The 18282-nt window shown below is 53.4% G+C and overlaps 1 protein-coding gene across 1 annotated transcript in view; it reads left to right on the top strand.

Annotated features, from left to right (window-relative positions):
• Window positions 1-17054, top strand: part of LHX4 (LIM homeobox 4) — a 45870-nt gene extending 28816 nt beyond the window's left edge. Inside the window, exons 3-6 of the mRNA XM_005901562.2 lie at window positions 6109-6311; window positions 13821-13975; window positions 14365-14536; window positions 16653-17054. Coding sequence (XP_005901624.1) covers window positions 6109-6311; window positions 13821-13975; window positions 14365-14536; window positions 16653-17047 — 925 coding nt within the window. The 3' untranslated portion in view covers window positions 17048-17054. The remainder of the gene's footprint in view (window positions 1-6108; window positions 6312-13820; window positions 13976-14364; window positions 14537-16652) is intronic.
• Window positions 17055-18282: the final 1228 nt, after the last annotated feature.

Raw genomic sequence — 18282 nt, 5'->3', positions numbered from 1 at the left:
GAGATTTAATTTAAGGATTGGCTCACAGGATTTTGGAGTCTGAGAAGCCCCAAGACCTGCAGTCAGTGGGCCGGAGGACCCAGGAGAGTTGATGGTATATACAAGTCGGTAGGCTTGAGACCCAGGAAGAGCCAGCATTTCAGTTCAAGTCTAAAGGCAGGAAAAGACCAACGTCCCAGCTCCCGCAGTCAAGCGGGAGGAGTTCACTCTTGGGAGGACAGGCCTTTGTGGTCTGTTTGGGCCTTCACCTGATGGGAAGAGGCCCATCACAGTGAGGAAGGCAATCTGCTTTACTCGGTCGACTGATTGAAATGTTAATCTGTCCAAACCACTTCCAGACACACACAGGAAGACATTTGACCAAATATCTGGGAACTTTGTGGCCCAGTGAAGTTGGCATATGGCAACTGGAGGTAGAATGAGAACAGGGGCATTAGAGACTGTGTATAGACCCTGTTTTTGAGGGATTTTGCTCCGAGGGGAGTAGAGATGCAAGGAGGCATAGGGTTAAGAGAAGTTTTTTGTTTTGTCTTGAAGTGGCAGAAGTAACGGTGCTGTATGCTGCTGGGTACCTGTGATAGACAGGGGACATTGATGGTGTGGGTGGCAAGGGGTCTAGTTGCTTGCTGAATGATCTTACTAGGAAGGAGTGGACTCTGTGCCCAGATGGGCCGACAGCCTTGACTGGGAGTACCGATGGGTCAGCTGTAGAGAGCGAGAGACTGGGCACGCGGTGGGTGGACAGAAGAGGGGGAATGCCTAGCAGGCCTTTGCTGAGAGCCCCTCTTTTGTCCCGGAAACAGGAAGCTGGGCCACCAGCTGAGACCAAGGATGAGGGGATTGGGAGAGAGAAGGGATAGGAGGGTAGGATTAACAGACGAGAGGGGGCACTGTGCTTTCCCAGGCCCTCCGGAGGTCTGGACCCTGAGTTTAAAGGTCGTCCAGTCAGTGAGGAGGTATGTTTCCCTCAGCCCTGTCCTGACACCTGTGCTGCGTGGCGGAGGTTGGGGGTTGAGAGCAGGGTTGGGAGTTGAGGGTATGGGCAGGAGAGGGGTTTCTAAGCTGGACCACGGAGTCTTTGCTGGGTTGGGGGGAAGTGAGGCCATGAGGAGAGCGAGGGGCAGTGAGAATGGGCCGGGTGGCAGGGTTGTGGGAGTCAGGCTGCTGTGGGCACCGAGTAGAAGGGCAAGACACTGTGATGCTTGAAAGTCATTCCTGGAGGCGCTCTAGTTCCTGATGGGATTGTCTGGGGTGGATCATGAGAGTGAGTGTCTGAGGATATGACCTTCAGGGGTGCCTGCTCTGTCGCTCAGTCATGTCTGACTCTTTGCGACCCCATGGACTGTAGCCCACCAGGCTCCTCTGTCCATGGGGTTTCCCGGGCAGGAATACTGGAGTGAGTTGCCACTTCCTCCTCCAGGGGATCTTCCTGACCTGGGTATAGAACCTGAAGCTTCTGTGTCTCCTGCATTGGTAGGTGGATTCTTTACCACTGAGCCACCTGGGAAGCCCATGACCTTCAGGAGAAGAGGTCAAAGAATTCAGTGCACAGGGTCAGGAGGGACTTGTGGGGACATCGATGTCACTGAGAATTCTGGCAACAGAGTTGGTGAGCGTGAGGGTGAGCCAGGAGCAAAATCAACCCAGGAGGGCGGGGGTAGGCTGGGGGTGGCGATGACACCCCAGGGAGGTAGCGGGCTGTGCTCTGAGAGCGGTGGTGAGGTTTAAGTGAGGTTATGGACACGGGCACACAGCAGGTGCTTGGTAACTGGGAGCTGCTTTTTAATTGTATTGGTGACCAGAATATGGTGCCTGGTCTGATCGTAGGTGAGAACATAAAATGAGGAATGTGCTGGAACACCTGTGGTAGACGGTTTACATGCACCTGTTTCTAGAAGATGTGACGCCTGCCAGGTCTCCCTGGCATCCGTTTTGCAGTATCTGGGGATCCTGCACTGGAGAGAGGGCCAGTCAGGCCTGTTGAGAGGGGTGGGAGTGGACAGATAAATGGGCCGAGGGGACTCGGGTTGAGCATGGAAGGAAGGGTGAGACCAAGGACACAGGTTTCGTCCCCTCGCTGGGGTCAGGGGCAGCCCTTGAATGTCAGCCGTGACATCTAGTGCATTTCCACAGTCAGCAACCCAGGCCCTTCACGCCTGAGCTGTAGGGGCAGGGGAGTGTCGACAGGATCAGTCGGTGTGTTGGGGTGACACTGACTGTTGGGGGAGGGCTCCTGGGGCGGTCCCCACATTGCAGGGTCGGGGACCCCAGTGGCTCAGAGGGGGACAGGGCCCCTGAGCGCCAGTTCCAATTCAGAGTGGGTGCACCGTGACTGGCCTCTCAGTGGCATTTGCGTCTCTGACGCCCACTGTGTGCCAGCCGTGCCGTCAGAAGCACCGAGTTCAAATCCTGGTCTTTCTACTCTGTGCCTGTGTGAGCCAGGGCCAGCACCTCACCAATCTGAGCCGCAGTTTCTCATTTGTCAGAGGCTATCAGAGTCCCTACCTTTCAGGCTGGGAGACATTTGTGGACTGAGTGTGATGATGGGAGCAACGTGGGGTGGAAAGTTGATGTTTTAATAAACTTCAGGCCTCATTTTACAGGGGGTTCAAGTCCCTTCTTTGAAAAGCTTTTGCCAGGAGCTGCAGCTATTATGGGCTTCTCTGGTAGCTCAGACGATAAAGAATCTTCCTGCAATGCAAGAGACCCAGGTTCGATTCCTGAGTCAGGAAGATCCCCTGGAGAAGGGAATGGCCACCCACCCTAGTATTCTTGCCTGGAGAATTCCATGGGCAGAGGAGCCTGTGGACTACAGTCCCTGGGGTCACAAATTGTCGGTTATGTCACGTGCTAATTCTCCCCTGCTTGCTCCGACCTGTGCCTGAAGACGCAGTTGGTACACTCATTCCTCCCAGCATGCATTCATCCACTCCTTCAGAGGTTCTCCCTGGGCAGGGATAAGAGAATCGCCAGTGATGTTGCTCTGTGGAGGAAAGTCATGTGAGCTGTTACAATTCTTCCTTGCATTTTCTTTGTCATTTGGATCAGCTCCAACTGCTTTCCCTGGGGAGACCGGCTGTCCACGGAGGTCTGGCAAGGCAGCACTCACCAGAAGGGTTGTCCTTCTGATGAGCGAGGCCAGTGCTGTTTGCACCTGAGTGGGCAGGGCCCTGCACGCAGTAGGGGCTCAGTGATAGGATGAAGCAGGTGCTGACTGGCAAGTTCCTCGGAGGCCTCTCCCTTGGCCAGTGTGCTGCTCTGCCCCCGTCGCCGTCATCCTTCGGGGCGAATTCACAGTTTTACCTTGTTTCCATCCAGGGAGTTTTAACTATGGCCATCTCATTACTGCCTGCTGCAGAACAAGCCGCATAGCCTTTCAAGGCCATGGCTGTTGCACCTGCAGCCCTGGCTAGTCTAAGATCTGGAAACTCACGACAGCGTCATCATCACATCCGCAACTCACAGGATGACGGCACTGTATCCTGGGCTTGCTGGCTCTGACCAGGAGTGGGGGTTGAGTGCCCCTCGGGCCTCAGCCACACTAGGGGAGCCCTGTGGGCCCCGGGGATGCACACAGTCCCCTCAACAAAGAGTCTCATTGGCTGTGCTCCAGGGGAGAAAGGTAACGAGAAGCAACTTCCACTTACCATCGGTATAAATCCCACAATCAGGAAAATTGCTTCAATTGCTAAAAAACGCTGGTGGGAAAGTCCATTTATTTTTCATTTTTCTTGTGCACTTGCCACCCTCATGCATGAATCACTGTCGGTATGTAGATTAAATTTATATCCCTGTTATCTTTCATGTCTCTGGGGCTCTGGTGTCAACTGGGCTTCTGGTTACTGAAAACCACTGCCTGCTTTTTAGTGGGGAGAGGATGTGGCCCTCCCTGTGGGCAGGGGCATGGCGGGGTCTCCACTGTGTTTTGGAGTCTCTGCTTTGTTTTGAGGTCTCTACTCTGCCTTCCTCCTCCTCTGGTCTCCGCCCTTGATTCGGCCACAAGACTTGCTTTTTGGAAAACTCTAGTTCTTCTCTGGAGCTGCTTCTGCTCTATCCTTTGCAGCAAAGGATTTGAACACTTGGGTTTTGGTGGTTTATTTGAGAGAGTTTGCAGTGAGCAGGATGAAGGCATTGTTTCATTTCAAACACCTGCTTTGTGCATTGCCTTGGACTGGATAGAAAAACTCTAGGCAATTTGAGAACACACTCTAGTAACATGTATGCAGGCTTTCCTTTCCTTTGTCCCTGAAACACACATACACACACGCACACACACACACACATGCAGTAGAGCTGGGTGCCTGCCTGCCTTCCTCTCTAATACAGTGATGTGATCAGGCAGTAGTTGTGGAGAAGCCTGTTCTCACCTGTGCTCTGGTGGGTACTGAGCCACAGAACCACCTAGAACTGACAGCAGACGTTGTTCTCCATTCTCAGATTTGGCCATCTCCATGCACAATCTCTGAAAGCATGGCTCTTTATTCACTGACTTACTCAACAAATGTGATCTCTACTTTTCTGGGTCCTGGACTTGAAATCTGATGAAAGCTTTGAAACCTTTTGAAAAAATCGGTTGAAAGTCCAGACTCTACCTCCTGATGCACAATTTTGAACAACTCAGGGGTGGCGGACGGAGCCTGTCCTGAGCTCCAGTCTGAGAACCTCTACTTGCAAGAGGCCTGCTCCCTGCACGCCACCCTCCTCACAAAACCCAGAGGCATTCCAGGAGTTCAGAAGTCCGGGTTTCTTTCAACCCAAACGCCTCAGCCCCTCACACCCTGACACCCTCCTCGTATCTTGTCTCAGTGGAGCAGTCCTTGGGGCCACACTCCTGGCTCTTTGGGGGTTGTCCATCCAGACCCCCACTTCTCTGTGATCGTGTCCCTGGGAGGGGCTGAAGCCGCAGCTGGCCATGCCTGCTCCAGGCCCCTGCAGCCCCCCAGCAGGTATCATTACTGCACAAGAGACCCAACATTCTGCATTAATCTGGGATTCATCATGATCGCCATGACCATAATTAATTTATTTGGTATTAATGTGGATGAAATATGTACTGTCCTTTCAGGGGAAATCAGGCTGCCTATAAGCATTAGTTAAAAGGACCATTAAAATCAAACCTTCCCCAGATCCATTAGGCGAAGTCTTTCATCCTGAAGAAGATAAAGTTCTGCTGTGTGAAATGTCATGAATAATTAGGTTGATTGCTGTTTTAAACTCTGCCCCTTCCTCCCCAGCCCCTCCTGCTTCCCTCCTAAAGCAGGGAAGGCTCACCTGCAGTGGCTCACCACCGCCCCCTTTCCCTTCATCGCCACCTCTACACTGGCCCCATATTTCCCTCTGACCTCTGGGACCACTGGCGTGGCTCTATGTGTGTGGCCAGAGTGGGGAACGGGGCTTAAATGACCCAACTGGACTGTATTTTCAATGGGTCTACTTCTCTTTCCTTCCCAGCCTTGGGCCAGGCTGGTGGTGGGCACAGTGCTGCTCCAGAAAGGTGCAGACGGAGCGAGGTCTGAGGCAGCATCCTTTACACTCGGGTCTGCAGACTCCCTGCCCGGAATGGTGTCGGGGTAGAAATGCAGATTCCTGGGCTCACATCTCTGGAGCTGTGCATGGGAGGGGGGAGGAGGCTGGTAAGGATGGTTTGACGTGTGCAGGGTGGAGGGGAGAGGAAGAAGAGAGGAACCATGTCAAGAGCCCTGCTCTGCTGCCGAAGTGCGATTTCTCTGGAGCGCCCGTGTGGATCCTGACATGCGGGCTGTCCCGGCCACACGGCTCCTCCTGTGGGAAGCACGTGAGGAGGTGTTCTGCCTGATGCTTTATGCACATGGGCACTTGCAATTGCCCGGTGGGACTGGTCCTCTAGGCTTCACCATAAGGCTGAAGAGACCAGGAAACAGAGGGTGAAACTGTCTGCCCAGTGGGACTTGGAAAATCCTATGGCCCTGGGTGAACTGATGACCTGTTAACTGGACAACTGGATGGCCCAGAGGTGGAGGCCCATGGACAGCCCAGAATAGTGGAGTGGGCGAGGGGCTGATGAAAAGTGGGGGGAAAGCAGACCCCTCTCCCACCCCCGTGTTCTAATCCACTCTCGTTCCCTGACAGGCGCTTCGGCACAAAATGCACAGCCTGCCAGCAGGGCATCCCCCCGACCCAGGTGGTCCGCAAGGCGCAGGACTTCGTCTACCACCTGCACTGCTTCGCCTGCATCATCTGCAACCGGCAGCTGGCCACGGGGGACGAGTTCTACCTCATGGAGGATGGGCGACTGGTGTGCAAGGAGGACTATGAGACGGCCAAGCAGAACGGTAATCAGCTGGGCCCTGCATGGCCAACCTCTGTCCTGCCAGAGTCCAGGCTGCCCACCCCTTGGAGCCCCGCAGGCATCCTGCCTCTTCTAGAACCTTCCCAGATGCCTGAAGGGAGAGAGATCTCCCCCCCACCCCTCACCCCCAGTCCTTGGCATTGGCTTCCCCAGTGAAGCATCAATCAAGTTATGGTTGCTGAGCAGCTGCTTGTCTTGGGACAAGGCAGTACTTTGGCTCAGGAGTAGCTGGGGCCCTTGTCCTCATCATCACTCAGACTCCCCGTATTGGGACTTAACCACTGGACCCCCAGGGAAGTTCCATGCTCCTTAGTTTTTTTTTTTTCTTTGTTTGTTTTTTTCTGCAAAAAACTTTATTGTTTCCATTTGGTCCAAGGCTTGAGAGAGGGCTCCAAGGTGTTAACAAGCTGCCCAGTGGTTGCAGAGAGGGACTTCAGGCAGAAACCCTGACATTAGAGGGGCTCCTCAAAGGCTTCTGGGCTCCAGAGACTCCTAGTTGTGCTTGAGGGTGAGCCTTTTGAAGAGATATTCTCCCAACCCCACCCAGGGACCAGCCAGCCCGCGGAGGTGGGTCAGGTGGCCACCCATCTTCTAGATGAGTTTCACCTCCTCCCCTAAGAAGTGGTTCTCCAGGAAGTCACAGATGCAGGGGTCTGCAAGGGGAGAACCCAGGCCATGCAGATCTGAAAGGGTCTGGTTTGGGTTCTTCTCCATGAGAAAGGTGGCTTCCATAGCATCCTGGGTCTTACCCCACTCATCTTGAGGTGGCTCCTGCATGTCCAGGAAGAGGGCGCGGCCGCTCTGCTGGTTTTGCGTGTTTAAGACTCACTCCACGCCCTTGTGCTCCTCGGCTAACTTGAAGGAAAAGTGGCTTACACCCTCCAGAGCCATATTGTTGTGGTTGAGATAGAAGCCCAGAGAGAGGTAGGTCGAGGAGGCCTGCAGATGCTTGTTGACCAGGCGGTTGATGGCGGCCTCCCCTTGATGGAGTAATTCTGATGCATCTGGGAGCTCATGGTTGATGGGTAATAGAGCTAAGCTCAAAAAACGGTGTTGTCTGGTCCTGGTGATCGTGGACAGCTGAGTGGCGGATTCCAAAGGTCGCGACTGGTAAAAAGGCTGGAGGGTGGTTGGAGGCTAGAGTGAGGGCCGTCCCTGGGTCTGTTTTCTCCAAGCACTGTTGAAGCAAGAGACAGATCCCCGGACTGCCCTGCCCTTAGCTTTGTATATCGGGGTGCACATTTACCTCAGCACCTCTACACCTCAAAGGCTTCAATCAGCAAGAGCCCTCGCATTGGCCTGAGTCCCTCTTGGAACAGGTCAGCCTGTGTTTCCGTTAAACGTCCTCTGTTTCACCTCTCAGACTGCAGGCTCCTTGAGGGCAAGGACTTGGGGGTGATGACTCTTGTGTCTCCCAAAGTCCCTCATGTGGGAGCAGTTGCTCAGCCGGTCTCCTCACTCATGAAGACTCATCCATCTCAACCATCTGCTCCCATGCACCCGGCCACCCTCCCCGGCTGCCTCCGGGCCCGTCCGTGGTCTGCACAGAAGCTTACAGCACGGCTGATGTCAGGCCCCAGCATTGAGCAGCCACCCAGAAAACCTGCCTTCACAGGGGTGGCCTGGGCAGCAGCTGCTCCTACCGCCTAAGGTCAGGTTCTTGGGCAGCCCTGGGTCTTTCCTGGGACTTTTCAGGGCTTGGGGAGCTCTTGAACCCCCATTCCTGGGTCCCCTCAGAAAGACCATGTCTGATTTCCCACCTCCTACCACCTCACCTCAGGCTCCTCATTCACAGCTGTACCCTCCAGCCTGGCTCAGATTTTGGCATTTGGCCAAACTCACCTTGGGCATTTCAGATGCACGAACTCATGAAACATCAAGGTCATTTGCCCCTGACTAGAATTTTTATGAACTCAGGGTGTTCTGTGGAATGCTCTTATTGACAGCTCTGGGCTTGATGAAAACAAAAACAAAGCAACAACAATTCCATGTATATCTTTCCAGGTCTTTCCTGAGTTCCCACCTGTATATTATATGGTTATGATCAAAACATGGAGAAATTAGTTTTTTGCTTAATAAATGCAGTTCAAGGGTGGTGATGGGGAGGCCCTTTCGGTGAGGCTGCTGGAGCTCAGCTTGGCTCTGGCAGAGGTGGGAGGGACGGCACCTCTCTTTTCGTCACCTGCCTCCCACTGTGCCCCCCACCCCCAGCTCTGGCCTTCCGCATGGACAGCCCTTCCATCTCTTCTCCTCTTTCCCGGCCTCTGCAAGCCTGCTCCCGGGCTCTTTGCTTTAATGTATTAATCTGCTCTGGCTCCTTAAAACACACTTGGTGCTGTTGCTCTGGAGTCAATTACGGTGTCACAGAAGATTAGGGCGTCTTGTCAGGGATAAACCATCAATGCAGAGGGACTCAGAGAGCCCAAGCTGTCTTCGGAACTCTGATGCCCTTCGCCAGAGACATTAAGGATGCAGGCCTTCCCCCAGGCTGGTGGCTGCTTCTCGCCATCAGAGGCCTCATTTAGACTCTGAGAAGTCACAGCCTGGCCTCTGCTGCTGCTGTGGATGGGTCAAGAGAAAGGAGAGACCAGCTGGGGAGGCAAGAATGACCCAGTGGAGCTCACACTTGTATCCAGGATTGTTTGCGCCATGCAGAACCTCTGAAGGACAGTGGAAAGACACTGGACCTGGCCTCAGAGGCTGGGGGGCATCTCTGCTGGGTCACCTACTAACTTGGGGGTCCCCTGGTGGTTGTGTACCTGGTTGAGCCTTGGCATCTCACCTCCACGTGGGAGGTCAGGCATCTGCCACACAGGGCTGTGTCCTGGGGTTCAAAGAGGCTGCAGCTTGTGGGATGGGATGGCACATGAGGGAGAGCCCAGTGAGGAAGAGAAACACAAACAGTAAGATATGCTGTAGGTTTGCCAGCAACTGGGCGTTACACCGTGTTTCTGATGTGTTCTTCTGGCCTCTGGCTGTCTGCGAGGCTGAGAACCCTCCATCCCATGGAACCTGGGTGATTCTGAGTGCAGCAGGGGCCTTGGTCTGCTGTGGGACATCGGGCTTTCTCTTTTTATGTTTTGATCCCTCCTTGCTAATCTAAACCCTCTTTCCGACTTAGGTTCCCTCCATTGTGCTACACAAAGGATTGAGTATCAGCTATTTGTACCTTGGTGTGAATAATTTTGTTCATTTGTTACATTTCCTTGAATATTTGCATTTTCAATATAATGAGGTTGCCTTTTATGCCAGGGACAAGTGCTAGGAGACCCTGCATAATTCAAAACTAACATACTTTAAGGCTAATTTTCCCATAGGAATTAATGTGAAAAATTGGGGTGGGATGTATTCTGGGAGCACATAAATCCATAATCAGTGAAATGTATCTTTGCCTTAATGCTACTTTTTATTTTCTCAGCACTATCTCAGTCCCTCCCAGATGCTCTTTCCTAAATTAACAGCCTAGGGTATCATGGTCTTGCTTGGCCTTCCTCATAGCGTTTTATCACATTTAACTTCCGCACCAAAGTTATTGATTTTTGGGTGCATTTTTCAGCATGAGCACTGCCACTGCTACTTAATGAATACTTGGATGACATTGTTATAGGATATAAAAAAGATTTTAAATTATAATAACAGTGAATGTTAAAATAACAGCATAATAGTCCCTGTAATCGCAAGAAGAAAGTGCTGTGTATGTAGCCAGCAGTACAGAACCAAGGAGCCACCAACCCAGGACAACAGGGGTTTGTCCCAATGGCACTGCCCAGTGGCCATGCTGAGAACAATTTCTAATTCACTAGGGCAACCTATTTGAAATTAAGTGATTCTTGATGAATTAAAAATTTGGAGTGATTCCATTATTTCAAATTTTGTGTGTAAATAGTATATATATATATATATATATTTTTTTTTTTTTAGGTTTAAAAAAAACTTTATTTTTGGCTGCACTGGGTCTTCATTGCTTTACACAGGCTTTCTCTAGCTGCATCGAGCAGAGGCTACTCTTCATTGCACTGCACAGGTTTCTCACTGTGGTGACTCCTCTTGTTATGGGGCATGGGCTCTTGGCACGCGGGCTTCAGGAGTTTCGGCTCCCGGGCTCTAGAGTGCAGGCTCAGTAGTTGTGGCCCGTGGGCTTAGTAACTCCTCTTCATGCACAGTCTTCCCGAACCCGGGATTGAACCTGTGTCCCCTGCATTGGCGGGCAGATTCCTATCCACTGCACCACTTCCTCCCCATTGGCAGGAACTCTGAAGAGTATATGAATATTTTTGAAATGCACTATTTTGTATTTACATTAAGTGCTGTCATATTGTTCTCTCTATGAATATGGGAAGAAGGAAGTGATTCCTAACAACGAGTTTTGAAGGTTTTTCTCAGTGTCTGCCTCAGTGGCTCTGGAATCCTTCCTCACTGGGTTCAGGACCCCAGGGAGGGACTTGAGTGGCGGGGCTTTGAGGATGATGGTGGCTCTGCTGGGGAAGAAAACAGCCCGAGGAGAAGGGAGGACCGGGGGCCTGTCCCCCACCCACTGTGTGCACCATGGCTTGTCATGTGAGCCGGGCTGCATGACTACTTACTCCTGCACCGTGCTGCCCACACGCAGGCTTCTGAAGGTGAGGGGACTTGCCCACATCATTGACTCAGTGAGAATGGTGAACCCAGGTCTTCTGACCCCAAGAAAAGCCGTTTAGAATGGTCATGAAGATCATAGGCACATCAAGCTCTTGATAAACATCAGCTATTATTGTTGTTTTAAGAGAGGACTTCCTTGGATGGAAGGGAAGAAAGGGAAGAAGATAGACATGGAGCAGACCCTCTTCAAAGGACGCCAGTGTGAAGAGGCACAGAGAACTCAGGGGGCTGGAGGCAGCTGCCATTCCTCTTCCGGACTCTGGGCAGGGGTGCTGGGCAGAGAATGAATGAACTTAAGTGCTGGGAGAGGAGCAAACCATTTACACTCAGTGCTTCTCCTGTGCTGGACTCTGGCTGAGAAGAGCCTTTGACTTACAGGCACCTGAGGCTCAAAATCCATTGAAGACAGTTGATTAGTCAGCTTATTGTCCTGAACACTCTTTATACAAGTGTTTTTAAAAAAATGTGTTTGAATATAAGCCACAGTAAGAATCTTGTTTTGTTTCAACTCAGCACACATATTCATACACCTGACACTGATCAAGTTTCATGAAGCAACACTTTCCCTCATCTGTCTCATCCATCCCACCCCATCACATCCCATCCCATCCCCTCCCCTCCCATCCCATCCCATCCCATCCATCATCCCACCCCATCCCATCCCATCCATCATCCCACCCCATCCCATCCCATCCATCCCACCCCATCCCATCCATCCCACCCCACCCCATCCCATCCATCCCACCCCATCCCATCCCATCCCATCCCATCCATCCCACCCCAGGCCACCCCATCCCACCCCATTCCATCCACCTCACCCCATCCCATCCACCCCATCCCACCCCACCCCATCCCACCCATCCCACCCCAGGCCAGGCCACCCCACCCCACCCCATCCCATCCACCCCACCCCATCCCATCCCATCCCATCCACCCCACCCCACCCCATCCCACCCCATCCCATCCCAACCCATCCCATCCCATCCCATCCACCCCACCTCATCCCATCCCATCCATCCCACCCCATCCCATCCCATCCCATCCCATCCATCCCATCCCATCCATCATCCCACCCCATCCCATCCCATCCATCCCACCCCATCCCATCCATCCCATCCCATCCCATCCCATCTATCTATCCCATCCATCCCATCCATCCCATCCCATCCCATCTATCCCACCTCAGGCCACCCTACCCCACCCCACCTCAGGCCACCCCACCCCACCCCATCCCATCCACCTCAGCCCATCCCATCCACCTTACCCCATCCCATCCACCCCACCCCACCCCATCCCACCCACCTCACCCCATCCCATCCACCTCACCCCATCCCATCCACTTCATCCCATCCCATCCATCCCATTCCATCATATCCCATCCCATCCCATCCATCATCCCACCCCATCCCATTCCATCCATCCCATCCCATCCCATTCCATCCATCCCACCCCAGGCCACCCCACCCCACCCCATCCCACCCACCTCACCCCATCCCATCCACCTCATCCCACCCATCCCACCCCAGGCCACCCATCCCACCCCAGGCCACCCCATCCCACCCACCTCACCCCATCCCATCCACCTCACCCCATTCCATCCCATCCCACCCTACCCCATCCCATCCCACCCTACCCCATCCCATCCACCCCACCCCATCCCATCCACCCCATCCCACTCCATCCCACCCACCCCACCCCATTCCATCCCATCCCATCCCATCCAGCCCACCCCATCCCATCCCATCCCATCCCATCCCATCCCATCCCATCCACCCCACCCCATCCACCCCACCCCACCCCATCCCATCCTATTCCACCCATCCCACCCCAGGCCACCCATCCCACCCCATTCCATCCACCCCATCCCACCCCATCCCATCCCACCCCATCCCACCCATCCCATCCCATCCCACCCCACCCCACCCCACCCCATCCACTCCATCCCACCCCACCCCACCCCATCCACTCCATCCCACCCCACCCCACCCCATCCACTCCATCCCATCCCATCCACCTCACCCCATCCCATCCACCCCATCCCATCCACCCCATCCCACTCCATCCCACCCACCCCATCCCATCCTACCCTACCCCACCCTACCCCATCCTATCCCACCCTACCCCATCCTATTCCATCCCATCCCATCCATCCATCCCACTCCACCCCATCCTATCCCACCCAATCCCATCCCATCCCCATCCCCATCCCCATCCCCATCCCATCCCATCCCATCTCATCTCATCTCATCCATCTTGTTTCCTCTTTTAGTTTTTGATCAACTAAATTGACTTTACAACCCACTTTTGGGTTCTGACCCATAATTTATGAACATTGCTTAGGTGAATAGTAAATGGACACGTCACCTTTGCTATGAGCCCAGGGCTGTGGAAAGGCAGTGATGTCATGGGTGGGACCTGGGGGAATGGAGGTTTCTGATGGGAGGAGGGACAGGTATCTGGGGCAGCCCAGGGCAAAGACTTCCTTCTGTCTCCTTCCCCTCCGCAGCCTTGGCAGTAACTCACAAGGTTGGCCAGTGGAGTGTGCCATGATGGGGAAACATGTAGAATGGTACACCTTCAGTCTGATGAGAGCCCCGTGTGGCTGGGCTGGGAGGGGATGGGGAGAGGCAGGGAGCTGAGGGAACAGCATATTGTCCTACCTTTCCAGTGACTCGGGAAGGCCTGTAGTGCAGGAGTGGGCTCCATGCAGGTCAAGAGTACTCTCCCCTGACGTTGCTCATTCTTCCTCCCTCTTGCCCATAGCAGGCAAGGTTACATGAGGAAAGGAGGAAGGAGGGTGAGACCCAGCTGCTTCAGATGGGCTGGACGCAGTAAGAAGTGGTTTTCGTTGCAGATGACTCAGAGGCTGGAGCTAAGCGGCCCAGGACCACCATCACAGCAAAGCAGCTGGAGACGTTGAAGAACGCCTATAAGAACTCCCCTAAGCCCGCCCGGCATGTGAGGGAGCAGCTGTCCTCGGAGACAGGCCTGGACATGAGGGTTGTACAGGTGAGGCTCCAGCCACCCCAACCCGTGGGGGCGCCTTTGCTGACCGGAGATCCCAGGCCGGGCACCATGCGGTGCCGGGGCTGGCGTGGGGGTGGAGGGTGTCCTGTGGGTCCCCACATCCGCGCGTCCACAGGACGGCTCCAGGTAGCCATGGCGCTTCATCTGTGCGGTCCCTGATCCCCTTGGGGTGCTGGGCTCAGGACCACAGCCCCAGGAAATCTGCTGAACCAGAGAGATGTCTGAGGCCCAGGCCAGGGGAAGCGATGGGCACAACCCGTTCCTCACCCATCTGCTGCGGCTTCAGTCTTTGTCTCTGGTCTCGAGGACCCTGGGGGCTTTGGGCTCGTGGTGGACACCCCCAAAGTGTGTCCCTTTGCTTGTTGTGGCAGGTTTGGTTTCAGAACAGAAGGGCCAAGGAGAAGCGACTGAAGAAGGACGCGGGGCGGCACCGCTGGGGGCAGTTCTACAAGAGTGTCAAGAGGAGCCGGGGAGGCAGCAAGCAGGAGAAGGAGAGCTCTGCGGAGGACTGTGGGGTTAGTGACAGTGAGCTGAGCTTCCGAGGTGAGCAGGGCTGGAGGGGCGAGGCCAAGGCCCTAGGAGAGGCCCCTGGGAAACAGTGACCCCCGACAGGCAGGAGGGGTCTTTCTGGAGGCCTTGCCAGCTCTCTTCTGAACACAGGCCCCACCCTGTGACTTGCAGTAAAGGGTGGGGGGAAATGGTCGTGGCCCTTCCAGAGGGGACAGGGCAGAGGAAACCAGAGCTCTGCTGCTGACCCATGGAAGCTGGGCTCCCAGGCCTGCGGGGCCCAAAGGCCTCCCCTCCTTGCCCGCTGCCCGGGGCTCCCTCATCAGCCCACACAGCTGCAAAGGACCCCTGTGTCTCAGTCTGTGCCCCAAGCCCCTCTCCGGCATTTCTCCCCTCAATGGGGGCAGTGGCCTTCCTCCCATTACCCACTAGGTGAGCCCCCTCCTCTGCTGGTGGTGGGAGGATGTGCGTCACAGCCCTTGGCCCTGGGGAGTCAGTACTGCGAGTGCATGTGAGGTGGGGGCTGGCCTCATTCTGGAATCCCTTCCCCCACCGCTCACTTCATCTTGTCCCCAGCACATATGCTTTGCTGCATGTGCTACATTCAAATTTTGTGCATCAGTAGAATTGCAAATGGCTGCATGTTTTGGATCCTTTGGTTATTTGCAAATAGCCATTCTCTTGTATCGAGTCCTCAAACGTGGAAGGTCTTCTGTTGCGGCAGGAGAAGGGAAGAGGCCTGAGCTGGGGAATCAGAAATCTGGTTTCCAGTTGTGGCTTTGTCAAATTGATTTACTTTTCTTGAGCCTCAGTTTACCCATCTCTAAATGGGTTTAACAGTATCGTTGCCCATATCCCAGTGGTCTTGTGGGAATCCGTGAATACAACTGACTGGATGCGTTTGGAGAAAGCTCAGCACATTTTTACTCTTGGAAGACACAACCATTTTTAGGCAGCTTGTGGTTCCCACAGAGGGCCCTGGTCACTGGGGATGACAGGTGTAGGCAAAACACCAGTTAATGGCCATTTTACAGTGTAGCTGAGCCTTCATCTCCTGCCCCCTTTAAAGGGCATGACTCTCCTCCACCTTTTCATTTTCATGGATGGGATGCGCAACAGCCTAGGGCAGGTTGTCAGAAGGGATGAGTGTTGAAGTCCACTCTGGGGTAGGAATGGACACACAGGCCCAGTGGGAATAGAAAGGAAGTCTGTGGGGCAGCAGATGGCAAGAGCTGCCTGTGAGGGCCATGATTTCCTGAGAGGACCGTAAGTCAGCCCAAAGGTCTGCCCATGAGGCCCGGGGCATGTTCCAGGCTCACCTTCCAGGCCTCCTGGGGGTGGAAAGCCACTCAGTCTCCTCTAAGCTGCTGAAATCAACATCTGGAACATACAGGATTGTTAAGTCTTGGTTTGTAGCTCCTTTTTGTTGGGTGCAGGTGGGACCCCAGCTTGACATATCACTGGTCTCTCCACATAACTGTATAATCTTATTTTTCTTAAGACTAAAATTGTTCACCTCTGTTGGAGAGATGAATTCTTCCAGGTGGCAAAGATTCCACGAGATCCCCTTAATGAAATTCCTCAAGAAACAAGGTCCATTTGCCTTAATCAATCCAATGCTTTGTCCCCAGTGAAGAACTTAGAGAAACCAAGTCCTCTGATACTGAACCTCTTTCCCAGGTACAGCAGAAAGCTTTTGTGTATACATGTGTTGAGTCCTCAGCTCCCTTGAGCCTACGGCCCTGCTTGTTTCCCTACAACTGAATCAAGCACTTTTCTCAGCTCGAAAGCTTTCAGATGAAATCTTGTTAGCATGGAGTTTATTCCCTTTGTGCTGTGGATGACATGTGACACAGCAAACCTCAGGCACTGGTACTCCATAGCTGTCAGTGTAGCCCTCTTCATACATGACCCACCTGAGACCCACAAGCTCACGAAACATTTGTCCAGCCTTCTGGGACCTGGGCATGTGGTCTCTGGAGGTGTTTGTTCTGTTTTTCCCCCTTGACGTGTCTGGATGCCAGGCTGACATGCTGGTGTCTGGTTCATGCTCGGGCTTCTTTCCTGGTCATGTGTATTCCTAGGTTGTGAAGAACAGGGGAGCGCTGGAGTCCTGGCGGCTGACAATAAATCTCCGTTCTTTTGTCCACAGAGGATCAGATTCTCTCAGAACTTGGCCACACCAATAGGATTTATGGCAACGTGGGGGACGTTTCAGGCGGACAGTTAATGAATGGGAGCTTCTCCATGGACGGGACAGGACAATCCTATCAGGACTTGAGGGATGGGAGCCCCTATGGAATCCCCCAGTCTCCATCCTCCATCTCGTCCCTGCCATCCCACGCTCCTTTGCTCAATGGGCTGGATTACACGGTGGACAGTAACTTGGGCATCATTGCGCACGCAGGGCAGGGAGTAAGCCAGACGCTGAGAGCCATGGCTGGGGGACCCACCTCTGACATCTCCACAGGAAGCAGTGTAGGCTACCCCGACTTTCCGACTAGCCCGGCCTCTTGGCTCGATGAAATGGATCATCCTCCTTTTTAAACACTTCTCCTCCCCACCCTACCTGTCCTCTGGCTTGAGAGAATATCTTCAAGGATTGAAAGACACTTGCCTTTTAAGGATGGAAAGTGCGCCAATGTGAATTTCCATTATTTTCAATGGAAGTCCTCTGCCGATCCCGGGGAGGTCGCGGCGGGACCCCACTGGGGCTGGCTTTCCTGGGAAGCGGTGGGAGAGCAGCCACCTCTCAGAACACAGCACAGGGGCGCAGAGCCCAGAGCGCTAGGGTGCCGGCTGGTCGGCTCCTCCCCTGTCCCCGTCCTGCTTACAGGCTTTGGCTGCTCAGTGCTTGGTTGATGGGGTGACCGTGTCAGGCCACCTAAGCCTTCGGGAACTCTGCTCCAACTGGAGAGTCTTGTGAGATGTCTCCTGAACCACTGCTCTCGCCAGAACCGAGATTCCCAAGGTGGAGGCCTCATGGCCCTTGAGTATCGATAAAAGTGATTTATGGACCACCCTTACTTAACCCCAATTTTCAAAATTAAAAAAAAGTCACTTATTAAAGATCAGTGGAAAACTTTGATGACCACAGTTTGATGTTGAAAACATGCTCCCTCCTCTTTTTTTTTTTTTTTTTTTTTTTTTTGCTGTGAAAAAATATGACTTTTTCCCTACCCAGAACTACACGCCAGAGACAATTTTGTCAGTTTTGGTTTTTATGAAATTCCATCCCAATCACTGAATCCCTGATGGCAAGAAGTGGTTTTTATTGCAGGTGACTCTGAGGCTGGAGCCGAGTGGCCCTGGACCATCCCAGCGACTGCCTGACAAGTCCCCCTGGTGCACAATGTGCCTTTTTAATTTGCTTGTATTATTTATTCCACAAGACAGGCTATGGGTTCCAAAATGATCAAAGCTAAAATATGGAGAGAACAGAATGACAATCAGTGAAAATATTTGCAGACGTTTGGATTCCAGACATGCAGTCAGTTTAGCCAAATCAGCAGATGCTAGTCTCCCAGAGTTCTTATCCGGTAGGGTGAAATGATATTGGATCTGTTTGGAGGGAGTTGGTTTAGATGAGATTGTAAGCCCACTGCCCACCTGCAGCCAACCATCCTTGGCCCTTTAAAAATGAGCGCTTTCTCTGCCACACTAGCTGACTCAGTAGGAGGACAGTCTTGGCCTCTTCCAAGTACTGGCCATACTTCTTGGCCCATCTCGGTTGGGAGGAATCATTTAGGGAGCGGCCCTTAAGTTGTCCACAGGGTTCCAAA

This window comes from Bos mutus, chromosome 16 (genome assembly GCF_027580195.1).
Source record: "Bos mutus isolate GX-2022 chromosome 16, NWIPB_WYAK_1.1, whole genome shotgun sequence".
Taxonomy (NCBI): Eukaryota; Metazoa; Chordata; class Mammalia; order Artiodactyla; family Bovidae; genus Bos; species Bos mutus.
The sequence above is the reverse complement of the archived record's forward strand: the minus strand, read 5'-3'. Positions and strand labels throughout refer to the sequence as shown.